The sequence below is a fragment of the Pogonomyrmex barbatus genome, unplaced genomic scaffold (assembly GCF_055798465.1).
Source record: "Pogonomyrmex barbatus isolate J1 unplaced genomic scaffold, ASM5579846v1 scaffold14, whole genome shotgun sequence".
NCBI lineage: Eukaryota > Metazoa > Arthropoda > Insecta > Hymenoptera > Formicidae > Pogonomyrmex > Pogonomyrmex barbatus.
In genome coordinates, this window is record NW_028297110.1 from 2647456 (window position 1) to 2665330 (window position 17875).

At 38.3% G+C, this 17875-nt stretch overlaps 1 protein-coding gene across 5 annotated transcripts; it reads left to right on the top strand.

The window, feature by feature from the left end:
* On the top strand, positions 1–12509 carry Rab3 (RAS oncogene family member Rab3). Of its 5 annotated transcripts, none has more exons than XM_011635674.3 (4): positions 1–434; positions 6844–7056; positions 7391–7681; positions 8199–12509. In XM_011635674.3, the coding sequence occupies exons 2-4, from the start codon at positions 6844–6846 to the stop codon at positions 8355–8357; spliced, it is 663 nt and encodes a 220-aa protein (XP_011633976.1). In that variant the 5' UTR covers positions 1–434; the 3' UTR covers positions 8358–12509. The 5 variants fall into 5 exon arrangements, with proteins under 5 accessions (XP_011633976.1, XP_011633978.1, XP_011633975.1 ...); XM_011635676.3 differs by lacking the exon at positions 1–434 and adding an exon at positions 1838–2010; XM_011635673.3 differs by lacking the exon at positions 1–434 and adding an exon at positions 3107–3305.
* Positions 12510–17875: the final 5366 nt, after the last annotated feature.

Here is a 17875-nt window from a genome sequence, read left to right on the forward strand (position 1 = left end):
TTTAGCTATAGCCAGCGGGTGGTCTACGGTGGCGGTGCGCGAGACTTCACCGAGATCGGGCAGTCCAGTCTCCTTGTATTCGCCGTTACAAATTAAACCCCCCTCCTGTCGTGTGCCGTGCGCTGGCCAGTGGTGCGAGATATCGCGGGAGCGCGTCGTTACAACGAGAGGGAAATATCCCCCGTCTGCGCTTGACCGCCCCCGTCGTCGTTATCCCCCTCCCCCCGTGCGTTAAATATTAATCGATCGGAGCGCAGCGCAGCGCGTGGTGCATCCCGTCGGTTTCGTCGTAGCATTTCTCGTCGCACACCGACAACCGACGGCGAATCCGCCGCAGGATTTCCCGACGTCGACGATCCGAGCGAGGAGCGTTCCGTCGTCGTCCGTGAAGGAAGACAGCCTCCTTCCCCATCCCCAGGGAGTGACTCTTCCAGGTGACACCTCGAGACACCTCCGCGAGAACACACTCGTTTTGCGCAATCATTAGAAACTCGAGAACTCGCGAGAGAGACTTCGACTCGCAAAAATAAACGCGTCGATAACTTGCTTATTGATTTCTCTTCATCTCTCTCTCTCTCTCTCTCTCTCTCTCTCTCTCTCTCTCTCTCTCTCTCTCTCTCTCTCTCTCTCTTTTTCTCTTTCTCCTGTTCTGCCTTTCTCTCGCTCTTCCTGTCTCTCCTGCCTGTCTCTTTATCACTTCGATATTCCTATCTCCGAACAATTCTCCTTTCTTTTCTACCTTTCAGTTTTACGTAAAAATGCATACTGATGCAATAAGTACGCAGATTGGGACGTTACCATTTATATCTACTTTATATCTACTTTATATCTCTATTTTTTTCTCCTTTCTTTTGCTATATATACACACACACACACACACACACACACACACACACACACACATATATATATATATATATTTTAAGCACCGCATGAATTTCTTTTTTTTTTTCATAGTGTATTATCCCGCAGCTCGTGGAAAGCTTGAAGACCTAATACGCGTGACGGTAAAGTCTTCTTCTCTCTCTCTCTCTCTCTCTCTCTCTCTCTCTCTCTCTCTCTCTCTCCTCCTTCCCTCTTTCTGTCAACCGCAAAAGCTGCGGGTATGATTGCCTGGCCTTTCATTCACTTGGGCTAATTTTCTGCGTTTCATGCGACGCCGTAGAATCGTCGTGACGTAGGTAACCACGCTCGGACCTCCTCCGATCAATTCCCCGTTCGACCAATCAATCCGTCTCATCTCGCCTCACGAGATTTTTCCACAGTGCGAGAATTCGCGGGAAAATCGCTTTAAGTCGCGTGAATATCTCGCCGCGATTTTTTTCATTAATTATGAAAGTTAACGAGGAAGGAGACGAGATTAAGGGACAGGCCGATAAGTTAGCTCGCTGTCGCCCGACACCCAGCTGAGTGTCGGCCTCCATAATCGTGATAACTGTCAGTCAAGTCTCTCGGATATTTCCCGAGGAAAATCATTAATCCTTACGAAACATCTGATACATATATTAAGCATTAAGGCAAGCGATAAATTTATTAATTAAGAATAAAAGATAATATACATTTATGCAAATCAATCCTCACGAGATACCGCGTTATTTACCACGACACGAAATATTTTATCTTTACAATTTCAATTTAATTATTTTTTTAATTATTTTTGTATTTTAATTAAAATCGCTCTCCATTTCTCCCTGATTATTCACAGTTATTGAGCTTTACTGTTGCGTATTTGATTACTCGAGCGATTAAATGTGACAATTTAGCAGAGTGGAAATCCAGCGAAGTGCGAGTCAGCTGAACGAGAAACGGAATTAATTAATACTCGTTCTCGACGTAGGCGCGCCGGGAGGCCTGTTCAAAAGACTTTCCTTACGCCTAACGCGCGTGCCTCTGACGTAAACGGAGGCTCCATCTTCCGTCGCCGTTCATTCTACGGATGCACTGAAATCGAAACTACGTAACTACAGACGGGCGGCGCGAGAGCACAAGAGAACGTGGGCGGGCAACCGGGTATGACAATCGATTTGCCTCCAAAAATATTTGCTATCTCCTGCCTGCTCCATCGTCCCCTCCGCCGTCGCGGTTAGAAATCATAAGATGGAATCAACATCGAGCCGCGAATGCGAAATCGAACAGATTGCATTCGTCGGAAAACGTGATAACTGCGACCCGAGGCGACCTATTTCATATCGAGTTGTCCGTAAGTCGAGTGATCAAAAGAATTCTCTCTCCAAATAAAAATTCTCTCCATCAACTCCTTCGTTCTCGAATTTTTCTCTACGTAAATTTCGGATTTTAACGCGACGTTCGCTCTTATCATACGTTTTCATCTGCTTCGTAAGTTTGATAATTTCTCTGGAAAGAAAATTAAAAATTCCGCGCGAAATTTATTAAAGATAATCTTCGTAATCTTTGTGGATGTTAAAGCAAATTTTAACGATCCCTTGACGCCTGGCGATTCCTTTGAAACTTTGCGATTTAATTAACTATCAGAAAATAGAAGATCAGAATAAGACACTTAATTGCCGAAATACGTTCTATCGATCGCGAATACTCTCTCGTTAAATTGTTAATAAAACTAAAAATGTAATTCCGAGGGAAAACGAAGTTGCCGAAGAAATGGACTTGTCCCGCCGTCGACGTCGTCATCATCGTCGTCGTCGTTGTCGTCGTTGTCGTCGTAGTCGTCGTCGACGTAGTTGTAACATCGATTTCCGTATCTACTTGACCTCCGTAGAACGCGCGTCGTCTCAATCATCATCTGTCCGACAGACACGCTCAATTACTTTCCACCATTCGTCACGGAAATCGTCATAATACCGTCGTAATGCAACAATGCTCGCAGGTGGTGGCTCGCGCATAACTGCGCTTTTCCTTTTTTTTTTTTTCTACCGAGAATCGACCGTTGTTAACGTTGACATGACATACGGCACCCGATATCGTTATCACACACGGAAAACCTTGTCCCACTTTTCCTTTAATCGCGCCGTGTAATACGTGCACGGGGCGCGTACGTGTGCGAGCGTGCGTGACGCAATCTTCCGGATGAGATTTTATCCTCTCCCTTTTATCGCGCGCCTCGCGAAATAATTACATGCAGTGCTCCCCGTAAAATTGTCGCAGTCATGTTGTCTCGATTCTGTCCGTTTAACGCCTCGTTCTCCGTAACTCCGGGCAGTGATATACGCCGCAACGAAGGCACGCGAGAGCTCGAAATGAGCTAAGAGAAGCCGCGAGAGTTCGATTTGTGATTTGGTCCCGGGTTTCTCCTATCGAAAATGACATCGAAAATGATTCAGGCATACGTAAGCGAAATTTCAAGGGTCAAGTACAAAACTTTATTTCGTTCAATCTCGCGAAAAACAAATTTGATTCGGAAACATTTCGAACGCTGAGGTCAGTAGATTCGATAATTGCACGATCTTAGAAAATAATTTATTCCGGTCGAGTTTTTAATTACCAAGATAATGATCTAAGTTAAGGAATCGTAAAAAAAAAAAAAAAACTTTTACCGAAACTCTCACTAAGGAGATAAAGTTATAAGATTATCTAAGATTTTGTTTTTAAGCATGTTTTGTGTTTCCCTCTCGTAATAAAACTTCGCATAAACAAGATTTCCGTGGGTTTAAATCGACGGAAGAGCAGGTCGTATTTTTTTATTTCTGAAGTAACTTGTACGGTGAATCGAGCGTGAAATCGATAGGGACCTGCTACCGGATCTAAAAGTTTCTCGGCTCGCCCTCGGTTTTACATTCGTGAAGGCGGGTATTTATAGCTTTCGATCTACCGATTTATTTCCAACCGCGAGTATAGCCGCGTTACTTTTGACGAGTCGGTAATCGATGGGCTGGAAGAAATTCCTTCTTTTACATTTTATCGCTGTTATGGCTAACGTTACTTCCCGCAACGAGAGAGAATAAACTACGAAAGGTGATACCGCCGTTAATTACTGTCACGCTGAATAGATTAGATGTCATTCGGTTAAAATGAATTTTCCTTTTTCTTGTAGAAGCATACTCTATTTTCATAATAATACATCACTTAACGCAAACACCTTTCAAGGACTTTAAGAAGTATTCCGTATGTATATACACAAAAATTATTATTTTTTTTATGCAATATACATATCCAGTTTTTTATATTTATTTTTTTTATGTAAAATGTCAATACATTTCTGGTACTCTGCGTAAAAAGAAATTGTTGCTCAAAGCCTGATAATACTTAAAAATTCACCTAATTTAGAAAATCGGATTTCAAATAACAAGAATATTATTAAATGATTTTTCAAAAAACTCGTAAAAAAATGGGAATTAATATTCTTTCTCGAATTAACAATAATTTTAATAATTCTAATCAAATTAAAAATTTTTAATTAAATTAAGAATAATATCTCAAAGAAAAATATATTCAACATTCCATTACAGTACAAAGAAAAATGATGCAAATTTTCGTATAACATTCCCGGAAATATTCATAAATATTCATAATATCGTCGACTTGTTGCACTGAGACAACATGAGAGCCAAATGGGGGAGAACAAACTAAGGCAACGCGAACATAATCGTACGCACCTGTGAGAGCCGCAGACACTATCGCTCGCAGCGAGGTTCGATTATCGTCGCCGACACGTTGCACGTGCGGAAACAATACGGGAACAACGTGGAACGAGAAACGGAAGGAAAAACCGCGAACGTCGCCACGTCGTTGTTCGCTCGGGCCAATCTCGCCGTCCGAGCCGACCTGAATAATTTGGCACTAACGCCATGCCGTTTACCGTGGACGCGAACGGAGTGCATCTCACAGTAATTTCTTTATCATACAGTCCCTCGGAATCTCCTTGGTTAATTAATTAAGCTACGTTAAGTGGACGGGGAGAGAGAGAGAGAGAGAGAGAGAGAGAGAGAGAGAAAGAGAGAGAGAGAGACGACACGTTGCATTTTTCTGCGTCGCGCCGCTGCTCGAGGAGGGAGAGAAATAGTGAATGTCGGAAAAAAGTGATCGACAGTAATAGCACCGACGTAAACATCTACTGACCCGAAGGAGGATTAAAGCGAAGCGGAGTGTCGAACGAGCGTCGTCGATTTAATAATACTACCGAAATAAAGTTAGACAGTTAATAATAAAACGATTACTAGAGCAGCGACGGAGGCGGGTTGACGAGTTGTAAGCTAATGAGACGAAAGGCAATTAATAAAACGGTAAATAAGTTATACGCAGACAAGAGAAGAGGGATTGGCTTGAGGCGATTGAGATAAAATAATTGATTGCAGTTAATTGCAGTTAATAAAAACTAGGGCGGAGACTCGGAGACCGATCGACCGGGAAATGTGATCGAAAGGGCTGCAGTAAAGGGAAGAGAGTGCGAAGGGACAAAGAGATCGATTGGGTGTCGCATTAATGTGACGTTTGAGATGCCGAGGAGGTGTGAGAACGCGTCCTACACGCCGGTTAAGGATTCCGTTTTCGAACTACGCACGCGGATGGCCCGGATGCTGTCCATCGTCGAGATTACCGAGCAGAGGAATAATCCGGTACCGGAATATCGACTCGATACGAGTATCCGTTACAGGCGTCACCTTGTCGAAAAAGGGAGGCCCAGCTAACCGAGGGAAAACGCGCGAGAAAATTCAATAAATTCCAATTAAAACTTACATGCGCGATAATAATGACAATATATAAATTCCATAATCGAGTGATTTAATTAATATTTCCGCTTGTAATTTCAGTTGAGAGATTTACGAGAGTATAATAAATTACACGAGAGTGCAAACTTGACCGAGAAATTGACGAAGAGACGAGACACTAATAAATTTTATTTCTTTTAAAATTTCCTCTAAAAAAATTTTGTTATAATTTTTTTTAGATTTTCAAGATTTAAAAGATTCAAATATTTTAATATTAAAAAATATTTAAATATTTTAATATTTAATATTTAAATTTTAAATTTAAAAAAAATTTGAAATGCAAATGCCACTTTTTAAAATCCTTTAAATATTTTATAAAGTATATTTATAAATTGGCGATACCTAATAAAAAATATTACAACTGCACTTTTGGATGTTTTTAGTTACATTTTTCGATGTCGCTTTGTCAGTAACACGATCCAAAAAGATATTGTAACGCGAAACTGTGCAGTTTTGTATTTATTTCGTTTCTATTGTAACTGTCAAAAAAGAAACTTTCAGGAAGAAAAACTGTTCGGTAAACAACAATTCCTCTGAAAAGTTCCAGTTTTGAAGCTACAATACTTTTTTATTGGTGCCGTTGAATTGATTCCAAAACTGAGTCTACGTGTAAATACAAAGTAGCTGGGTTTGTCTCTCCTGTGGTTTTACGTGCTATAGCTTCAAACTTTTCGATATTTTTATCCAACATTCTCGTAAGCGTGACCAGGCGATCCGATAAACCGTGACGAATTTTATATCACTAGTAAGCTCATCTATTGCATCGAATACCTTCCTCTTTTGTCCATATCCCAGCAACATTTTTACATAGTTTTATGCAAGTGTAAAGCCCATTACAATCTCGTGTATCGCCAATTCAAAAGTGAATATTACAAAGCATGAAAAAAAATGACGCATTACTCTCATATTTTTTATAATTATCAGTCATAATAAATTCTGTAAATATCATCAAAAAAGTAATTCCTCTTGCTTTCATATTTAATTTTGCTTTCGTAATTAATATCGCTCTTAAAATTATTAAATTTATAGAATTAAAATATGAACCTTCCATCCATGAATTTTTTAATTCTTGAATTTTTAAATTTATGAATTTGAAAATTTTTAAATTAAAAAATTGTGGATATGTAAGTAAAGCTAATGTAATGTAATACCTTCGCAGATGGCGCGTCAGGATGGCAGAGATGCCGCGGATCAAAACTTCGATTACATGTTCAAGTTGCTGATAATCGGCAATTCGTCCGTCGGAAAAACTTCCTTTCTCTTTCGCTACGCGGACGATTCCTTCACTTCGGCTTTCGTGTCTACCGTAGGGATCGACTTTAAAGTGAAGACCGTCTTCAGACACGACAAAAGGGTCAAGTTACAAATCTGGGTCAGTATACAATTGAAGTTACATACTTTTCTATATTTTTCTACTAGAATTTTTCTCCCATTGTGCACAGTAAAAATTCTCGATATTACCATGACATTTTCGAAATCTATGCACATATTGATTAATAACTTGTTTAATAACTCGTTTGGAATTATTTAATATTCAATATTTTAATAATCCATTTTACATACAATCTACTTTAATAATCTATTTTGCATAATAAATATTTTTAAAAAATATCGCGTTTGCAAGTAATATATTCCGCGTGGGCGTGGATTATACCCATTTATTATATAAAATTATGCAGCTTGTTAATCACTGTTTATTTTTACAGGACACGGCGGGTCAAGAAAGATATAGGACGATTACGACGGCCTACTACAGAGGCGCGATGGGTTTCATCTTAATGTACGACATAACAAACGAAGAGTCCTTTAATTCAGTCCAGGATTGGATCACGCAGATAAAGAACTACTCGTGGGACAACGCCCAAGTAATTCTCGTGGGCAACAAATGCGATATGGAAGAGGAGAGGGTGATCAGTACCGAAAGGGGTAAACAGCTGGCGGAGCAATTAGGAGTACGATTCTTCGAAACATCGGCCAAAGAAAACATCAATGTCAAGGTACGTACCACAAATGTAATAAATCGCCAATTATTTAATAAATAAGAAAGACAAGTTTCATATATTTCTGAAATTATCAATAAGTAAAATTACGTATCTTCCAAATTTTTTTGTTGACTTATTTGTGTTAAGTGATATAAATATCTGTAATTATTGTCGAATTAACAATTATCTAAGTAATATTTTTAATTAAAAAATAATTTAAATGTTCCTAAGTAAATATTTAAGGAAAATGACACACTTTTTTTAGCAACGTTAATTTTATTCGACGTCAAATTTTTATTCGTTGAGAAAAGTACCTGATTTTTTTTCTAATTATTTCGCGTCTGTTAGGATTAAAGAAGGTGGGGTCACGAAAACCTGTGAGAATTTTTAGACCTCGTTTCCGATCTCTCTGACACATTTTCAATCTCGCGTTTATTGTGTCTCGAGATAGACACGAATGCGCGACATATCGATCGCGCCTGTTCGCGAAGTCACGTAGATGATCGAGCCTCTTTTCTCTCGTTTTCGGCAGGCGGTGTTCGAGCAGCTGGTGGACATAATATGCGACAAGATGAGCGAATCCCTGGACAATGATCCTACCCTGATGGGGGCGGGCGGTATGGGCCAGAATAAGGGCCAACGACTCACCGATCAGCCGACCAATCCAGCGAACGCTAACTGTAATTGCTAAAAAAAATGCGACGACATGCAGAAGGGGGGGAAAAAAAACGAGAGGTCGTTTTTTTTTTGTGCGTGTGTCCGCGCGCATGTGTGCACGTGTGTGTTGCGTGTGTTAGAAAAAAAAATGAAGAGAAAAGAGGGAGGAGAGAGGGGGAGGAGGAATAGGAAGTGTCGTGTGCGACGCTGGCGTGTTAACTAGTCCATTAACTTCGTCGTTCCCTCTCGTTACGTTATTTATTTCGAAATTCGCCTTTCATCCTCGCCAGTTTTTCTTTCATCCTTTCTCGGCGCGAGATGATATATATATATATATGAATATAATGTACGCTATAAATATATATATATATATATATATATATATATATATACATACATAACAATTGTGATTGATGATCGAAGTGCGACCGATCAACGAGTGTCGAACGAGCGGTCGTAGTCCTTCTTCAAATTCATCTGCTTGATGAGAATCAGGGATAGGTTCGACTTTCCGAAAGTTCAAATTTCTATGCTGCAGATTGCCAATTCTCGCATTTTCATTATTAGAAATAAACGTAGTATCAATTCTAATGACTATCGGAGACGTAAGTTTATAGACTGTTCCTACTAAAGACTAACTAAACTTAATTGAAATATAATAAATTCTCTATTTCCTTCCGAAAAACTGAAGGAAGGTTCCATTCGGGAAGACGAACGACTCAATTTACTCTTAATAGTTTGGATAAAAATAACTTTTGGAATAACAAGAAAAAAAATCTACAAAAATATTTAGTCTAATTATATTATTCCTAATTATTCCGTCAACGGGAAAATTATCAATTTTACATTATTTTAAAATAACTTACTTTCTTCTTGTTATACATAAAAATTTATATATATATATATATATATATCTATTTACTTTTACATGTATCTGTGACATCGAGATTTGAACTGGGAATGATGCATGTTTTGATTTTTGTTACCGATAAGGAGAAGAGATTGCAAGCAGCGATAGGAAAAAGTTTTGACAAAGATGCATTTTGTTTTGCGGTTGATAAGATAATTATTGATGACGATCATTATAGCAGGGACGATGTTGCTCACTCGATGTTTGGCACTGTAGACTCACGCAAGAGGGTGCGAACTCCATGTCTCAAGTCCACGCATTAAGTAAAATACGCCCAGGAAAATCTGACAATAAGCGCACCTCGACAAAATAATACGAATTCAAAATGTCAATCAATCAGAGACGTAACAAAGCCGAATTAACCCCTTGGCTCCTCTCGTCTCGCTTGATGCAGGCAGCGCAAATAATGTACCCGTAAAGTTCACGTTTTAATGTCGCTTCGAAGTTGCAGTTGTAAGCTGTTTAGAAAGAAGTATATTATTTAGGAGAATATTTATATATTTAAATATTGTCAGATACATTTAATATTTAGCGATATCCTATAACAATTAGTGACGTTACTGCGGCAATAAAAATTCGGCGACGTTCGCGGAGACCTGAGGAGCTGAAGGGTTAAATTAATATAAAAACAATACGATAACGTGATTATAACGTTTGATTTTCAATTAATATCTCTTTCTCAGTTAATATTCTCTTCTCAGTTGATATTCGTTATAATTGAAGCGGCAAGTTAAATCGATCTGATAGAGATCGACTTATAATCGGATGCTATAAATTGAAAAATTGTTCGAATGTTGAAAATAAAAATATTTCAACAATATGATTGAAAAAATGTTAAAGTAACTTGTCCACTTCTAAAAGCAAAAGATTATTTCCTGAAGTGAAACGTCGTTGCTCAACATTTTGGCATACTCGAAACATTTTGTTCCAATCAATAGTATTCGATTATTCATGCGCAATTGAGGATTCACTGACGTGTACTAAGTCTCGTAATTTAAATGTAAAGTGTCTCGATGACGACAATGACAATGGCGACACGCAACGCCAATAATACACAAATTCTTTTTGCTCACGGAAATTCGAATCCTTAAATTGGACGATAAAAAATTACCTCTTTTTTTTTCAAAGTATATTTTTATTGCACTGTCAATTCTTACAATTATATCTGAATTTTATTTCTCGTTATTCATCGTGGTTTATTCACGTCTCGTCATGGTTCCGAACAAAAGCCGATACTCATAAAGGTCCATTGACAAACTGTCACAAAAGAAATTCAATTTCTTTAATATTTCCTACGTGTGATTAATTATCCATACAATTATCTATCTAATGTTTTCCATCAGTGATTAACTTTAACCTCGGTTTAACTTGCTTTTTTTGTTTTTCTAATTCGAAAAATTTGAAAAAGGTGAAGATGTAAACCGAAAGTTAAAGTTAATCTGCATTCAAATGGATATAAGCGACTCGTAGGACGACAAGATTAAAAATGGAGGAAAATGTCTTCTCTCTGTGAATGTTGAATTTCTGAGTTTGTCGAGACACTCGACGTGATACAGCAACATTGCGTGACACTCAATAATTATCACTTAGCCATTTCACATCGAGATGGCACTCTCCGCGAAATTGTTTAAGGTGGAATGGCAATTAGCGAATTATTATTGGGATCGACGAAGGCCGATCGTAACAAGGCCGGATTAACAAATTCGAGGATACTGTAAATCAGTTTCTGAGGAACCAACAGCATCGATCTGGCGTCAATTATCGAGGAGTGCCGGCGTCCCGCTTATTACTTCTGTCGTCATCCGGCGTTAAACCTACCTACCTACTAGGTAAGCTGCCCTCTGTACATAAGTGAGATAATAAAAAACAAAAAGGTATCTATCATGTATCATTGAATCTGTAACGAGGTGTAAACGTACGCGTTGATTTAGCCGCGCGGATTTTTCGCGAGAGGCACGCGGCCCGCGACACCGAGTGCACCAACTGATTATTGCGCAATTAAAACAATCGCGACGGGATTATCGCGAGCCGTCGACAACGAATGCGTCCTCGAGTGCAATGCTCGAGGAATGAAGAAAGAAAGAGCGAGAGAGAAAGTGGAGGGCGACGCGCGTGTATGTGCGTGCGTTCGACAAGCGTGCGGCTAACCGCGAGCAAAGTAAGTTTAATTTTGACGAGTCGATTTTTGCTATAGATGCGAAAAGGATCTTACGCCAATTATCGCGTTTTCACTTACAGATAAACAGAGATCGTATATTTTTTTGTCTACAGTATTAAAATCTAAACTCGTTGGAATTAAACGGGATTTCCATCTCTTTGTCTTTTTTCTATTAAGTCTCTCTCTTTTTTCTACACTTTCTCCACTTCGAGCGAGACAAGTAGGAATGAAAGTAAGAATATGAGATAGATTAGCAATCCATGATCTTACCGTTTCTTTTTTAAAGAGAAACCAATTTTTTTTTTTTTAATACATTGAAATCCACATTGAAATACAAATAAATGATGCGAACAAGCGTATTAAATAAAATTATTAATCGTGAAAATTTAAATATTAATTTATTAATAATTGAAAAGATATCTCACGTTCCTACTTTCTTATTTTCACGTGCATATTTTTGGCGAGAGAAGGAAAAAAAAAGTGCAACTGTAGAAAGCGCAGGTAAAGAGAATCGGTGTAATCCAAATACTAATTTATGGAAATTTTTCCATCGCTGTCGCGGGCGTCTGTATGTATGTATTGTACGGTGTGTAAACTGTACTATATATATACGCCTAAATATTAATAATACCTACGTTAACGATAAAATAATAATCTACCAATACACACACACACACACACACACACACACACACACACACACACACACACACAGTGCAGGAGCAACGGAGAAAACACACACGTGGAGAAAAAGAAAACTCACATTCGCTGGTGTTACGTTGACAGAAAAAAAATCATTTGTATAACAGAACAGTTGTACTCTAAATAAGCTGTATAATTGTAGCAAAAGTCAATCATGGATGTTCAACGACTATTACGTCGTATATGTTAATTGTACGTGTATATGTGCACAATCCATTAACGACGCAGATCCCGAGAGAAAGAGAGAGAGAGAGAGAGAGAGAGAAAAAACGCGTGCGCGTATGAATGAGAATAAGGAGAGAAAGAGAGAGAATGAGAGAGAAAGAGAAAATGAGAGAATGTAACACGGGAAATACTTTGAGAATCGGACATAGCGACAAATGTAAACGATATACATATATATATATATATATATATATATATATATATATATATTTAAAGAAATGACGGAGAGAGCTAATTGTGAATCGCATGTATTACATATGCATGCGTTTGTGTATGCGTGCGATGTAAGCACGTGAAAAAAATCGGTGAAAAAAAAAAAAGAAGGAAAGAAATGAGCAGTGGAGTAAATCTATAATTTGCAACACGTGTACAAATCATTGATAAACAATTCGGAGGACCAATTGGTAGGTAGTTGGCGGTCGCGCTTATCGCGATCTCACCCAACAAGGACAACTCGATTAATCTTCATCCCCAATCCACTATTTGCTATTCGTTCTGCAGAATCGGCGAGTTAAAGCTAACCAAAAGGATTTTCTCTAGAAAGTAATTCCCACTTTAATTTTTTATTTTCACGAGTCTGAAAAAGAATTTCAAGGATTTGTCAAGTTTCCCTTTACTTCTTTTTATTATAGAAATGTACAGAGAGCTTCGTATCCGAAAAAAATTAATTTCTATTTAAAAATTAATTTCCGATAAGTTCAGCATAAAAAATTCGAGAAATAAAGTCCCGTTAATTATAATTAATTCGCCCGTTTTTTGCAGAACGTTTCTCGTCTCGACTACTAAATCCTCCGACGAACTCGCGGAATATTTCTCACAAAATATACAACACCTTCGCTCACGTCGCGAAAGAGAATTATGGGTGTTTCATTAGATACGATGAAGAGCGATTCTCCCGATGATTTCGTTTCTCTTTTGTGAGAAAACGCATCGAGAATAACATAGTATCGTCGATTCTTTGCGCGACGTGCGAGCTTACGACTACGTTCCTGCCTTGCATAGCGCGTATCGTTAGAAAATTTCGGCCACAATCGTGTCGATCGAGTTGCGATTTACCGCGCTGGGACTTCCCCCGGAATTGGCGCGATATTGATGGAGCTTCATTGTACGCCAGTGTATCAAGCATCGATCGATATAGACAAAGCTTAATTGTATAGAAACAAAATACAGTCAGCGATCGATTTTCTCCACGGGAGTTACGTTGTGCCGCTTCTTGCGTTTCTTTCTTCGACGAACCTGCACGATCGAACACCCCTCGAGATGGAAGGTAAGAATAAACGCGTGAACAGAGAAATACCTAGAGGCTACTACAAATAGGTGAAAAATTACTTTCTGAGATAGTAAAGCAACAAAGCTTTTTTTTTGTTTATCAGGAAAATAACTCGCAAAAATATCAATACATATATATATATAGGAACATTAAAATATTTGTTTTCATTGAAAAGTTTCAATAATCGTTATCTTCATTATCTCATTCTTGGTGAATATAAATTTATTTTTGATTGCTAAGAATAATTGTTTAAATAATCGTTTAACGCGAAAAATTGAGAAAATGTGTAGAATTATTGAATCGAATATAGTCAATTTGCTTTCATTTCTTTCTCGCTCAGCATAGAAATAGAATAGTGCGTCATTGAAAAGGCGTATTATATCTAAAATTACGGAATACAAAATTAGCGCTTCGAATCTAACAGTTCGTGGTAATTGCATCCATCTCGTGATGCAGTGCTGAAAGAATATGCATTTTACGAGATCAGCAAGAAATAAAGAGAAAATAACGTGGACAGAAAAAAGGAAGTTCGTTACTCAACTGTGCTCTTGTTCTTTCCTAACAATATTGGCAAATAAATATAAATAAAAGAATAATATTCAATAAATTACCATCTGATTGTTGCATGTATCGGATAAAATTTTATATAATCCAAATATCGATTTTCATATTAATTTGCTGCTGTTACCGTAAGTAAAATTTGCAAATAATTAAAATGATAATTATCAACAACATATCGTAACAGAACCGTCACTGCAAAATTTAATTCAAACCGAATTTTTTATACGGCTATTTTTTTTATATGGCTATTTTTAATATGATGCTTTATTATCTATTTTTTTAGTATTTAATATGTATATACATTTTTTTCGCTACTAAATATGTGTTTTGTAATAAACGTCGTAAAATCGATAAAAAAGATGGAGTTATAAAATTTATATATACGTAAAGATCATCGCAACACATTCATTAAATTTATGAGAGGCGCAGATATCGTGAGTAAATTCGACAGAGAGAAAAATATTCTGGAAGAATACTTCTTGGCAAACATCCATGCAAATAAAATTTCAACTCTTGACGCAAAATGCGTCATAGATAAAACATTTGTTATGACGTTATAACGACAAACGCGAGTAACGAAATGCTATGACAAAAATTCATTTACGAGCATAGAAATTATTTTAAAAAAACGAGCAAAATTTTTCTCATAGAAAATTCTATCTTATTTTTCCGCCTAAAATCTAAAACAAATATATATATATATATGTATATATTTACGTATATTATGTAAAAATTATGTGTAACGTTTATCTCTGTCACTTTATCGACACGATAAGAGCTTGTTAAACTTGGTCGAGCACATTTGAAGCATCGGACTGTGCATCTTCTGCAAATATTCGCAGAGTAATGGCTAAATATATACACGAGGATTAAGTGGAGATGCACCGAGGAAGTGACTCGGGGCTTTAAGGGCGAATAAAAGGTAAATAAGAGAGTTGTTAGCCGCTGGCCTTGGACGTCCAAAAACGCAGTGACGTTGCCGCAAATAGATTTCTTGGCAGCAGACCGGCGATGCGGGAAGCTTGATCCTCGCTCTCGGGTCCAGGAAAAATCTGGCGCTCTCGCAGCCGGGCGCTCACGTTGTTGGCCCTGCGAAGTTGTCTCCGTCTCGCGTCCTCGTTGCATACTCGATTGGGAAAACGCTCGAGGCATTCGCCTCGTTGGATGTCGCCCTATTGCATCTCCTCCTCATCTCGCCCCTCTCCTCTTATCTCTCTTCTTTCTCGTGTACGCGACGAATTCTCATCACGGCGCGGTGTACTTCGAGGGGACCCTTGGCAACTCGCTGCAACCCGATTCCATCTCGTCCGCAGGCAAACTCTGACTGTTTCACCAACGATCAGAGCTGAAGATGAAACGGTAAATTGTTATTTTCGATCCCGAGGATATCCGGATAACTCTTTCGGAGCGCGTCGCGCAGCTCTGCAATTTAAAATGATGAAAAGGAGAGGTAATATTGGAATAATAAGTAAAACGTAAAATCTTTTTAGGTAAAATTATTTTGTGCCACGTGGAAAAATATTATATAATTTAAAGAAACATTCCTTAGTCCAGAATATGAACGTTTTATGACCATACATTTTTTCTATAATGTATCACACAATTTTTTTGCCTTTTGATGTGCAAGATTTATCGTCGTTGCATATTTAAATCTTTCTGAGAAAGTTATCGAGATCTATTCTTACAATCGTCGCGCATCGATCCGCAAAGTTGGATAACATTTGAGAATGTAGTTTTGTGAAACAAGTAAGAACTTTGTTCGACAAAAGTTAGGCGACTGAGGACACATGAGAAGAATAAAGATTTTCGCATTTTTCTTTGAATATTTAAAAGACATTATATATACGAATATCTCACTTTGAGAGAACCTTCCTACCTTCCAATAAGATAAAAATAGTCGATAGGCATTGACCCACAGAGAGGAGAGCCGTCGATGTCTACCTGGCATGTAAAGCGTCGGCAGAACCATTTAGAATTATGGATCGTTCATCCCCTCTCCCTTTCCTTCCGCCATGAATTTACCAGGGAGAAAATATATAAAAAAAAAAAACTTCCAACTTTACTTTATAAAATGAGTATCTGAAGCACGTATATCTTTTCGATCAAATCACGTTCAGAATATCCGACTAAAAACTTGTTAAGTCTAACGAATATGGCATACAATATGGCATTCTGTTAAATATTAAAAATTTTCAAACTGCCATAAAATATCAGAATCATCTCAGTACACTATTATTTAATGAATAAATTAAAACTTTTGACCTCGTAAGTGTAAGTTTCTCGTACCGATACGAACTTAAATAAATTCTTGTTAATTCTTTTCTTTACAAAAATTTGCTGCTGACCCACTTTTCCTAGTAATTCTTTTAGATCAGAAACTCTCTCTCTCTCTCTTTGACGTTATCATTAATGAAAAATCGATACGAAATTAGTCAAAGAATCCATAGGTGACGATGCGATAGAGAGGTCACCGTGTATAGAGTAGTCTCGTTAAGATCGTTACATGCTAAGACGTGTCATGAATAATAAAAAAAAAAAAAGAGATAAAGAAAGAAAGAAAAAGAGGAAAAAAAATCGCGAGTTGTCACTCGGACACGCCATTAACCACCCGAGGCTTTGTAGCAGATGATTAGTTTTTCCATTGCTGTCGTAGTCGACGACTAACGAGATTGTCTCGGGAGTGCGGCGTACGAAGACTTGGTCAAAAGCCGAAGTCGTTATACTGTATTCGGGGGAGGAAATTGGGTCGGTCTCTGTAACGCCTCGGCGTCGCGGCCATATATATCTATCGAGTTACGGGGGATGTGAGACTCGAAGGAAAACGAGAGGAGGAGGCGGGGAAGTTGGAGAATTCTCGAAGAAGCAGGAAGCAGCGCGCCCCGCGCGCGCGATGTACACGTCGATATTTATTAGATCGCCAAAGTGACGGACGATTTTCGTCCATTTCGGGCGGTCTCCGGTGAAATGGACGTGAAATGGATTCGGAAATAGAACGGCCGCGCGTGTAGTCGCGTGCGGGAGCGCCGGTTCTCCAATTCCCTCGGGAATTCGACGTTCGACTCGGCCGTGTCACGATGGTCTTTTGTCCCGCAGGTGAACGGGGAAAACGGTTAATGAATGTTACACATGCGAGAAGTGACATGACGAAACGGCGAAGAGAGACCGCAAACGAGCGGGAATACAACGAATACTCACAAAATACGAACGGGTTGATTCGCGAACCTCGCAAAAATTCACGGAATTTTAAATAAAAATAATACGTATGAAAAAGCCAGTCAGTTCTGCGTGCATCGAATATTTTTCAATATCAGAAATGGATATCATTTTATGTCAGAAAATTATTTAACGTAGGAAATATCATTGTGATTGTCCGTTTATTATTAAATAGTATCATTTCGGAGATTCATAAATAAAATAATTTGCTGCACTGCGCGCATATGTTTAGCGAATAAAAAGTGTTTAAAAATGAATGGAAGTTAACTCGCGGAAAGGAATAAGAAAAAGAGGAATTAATTCCGAATTTAATCGCGTTTATGAGCATACGGGTGAACCTGAGCGTCGCAAAAATTAAAACCCAGCCTGGCAGTCACACCTCAATTATCGTGACACCGGTGTGCAACACCTCGTTTCATATTGCAGACATTGCAATATTGCAAGAGGAGATACGTTTCCCGATCCGTCTGACCTAATCCATTAATCCCACCGGGATTACAACCTTGACAATTC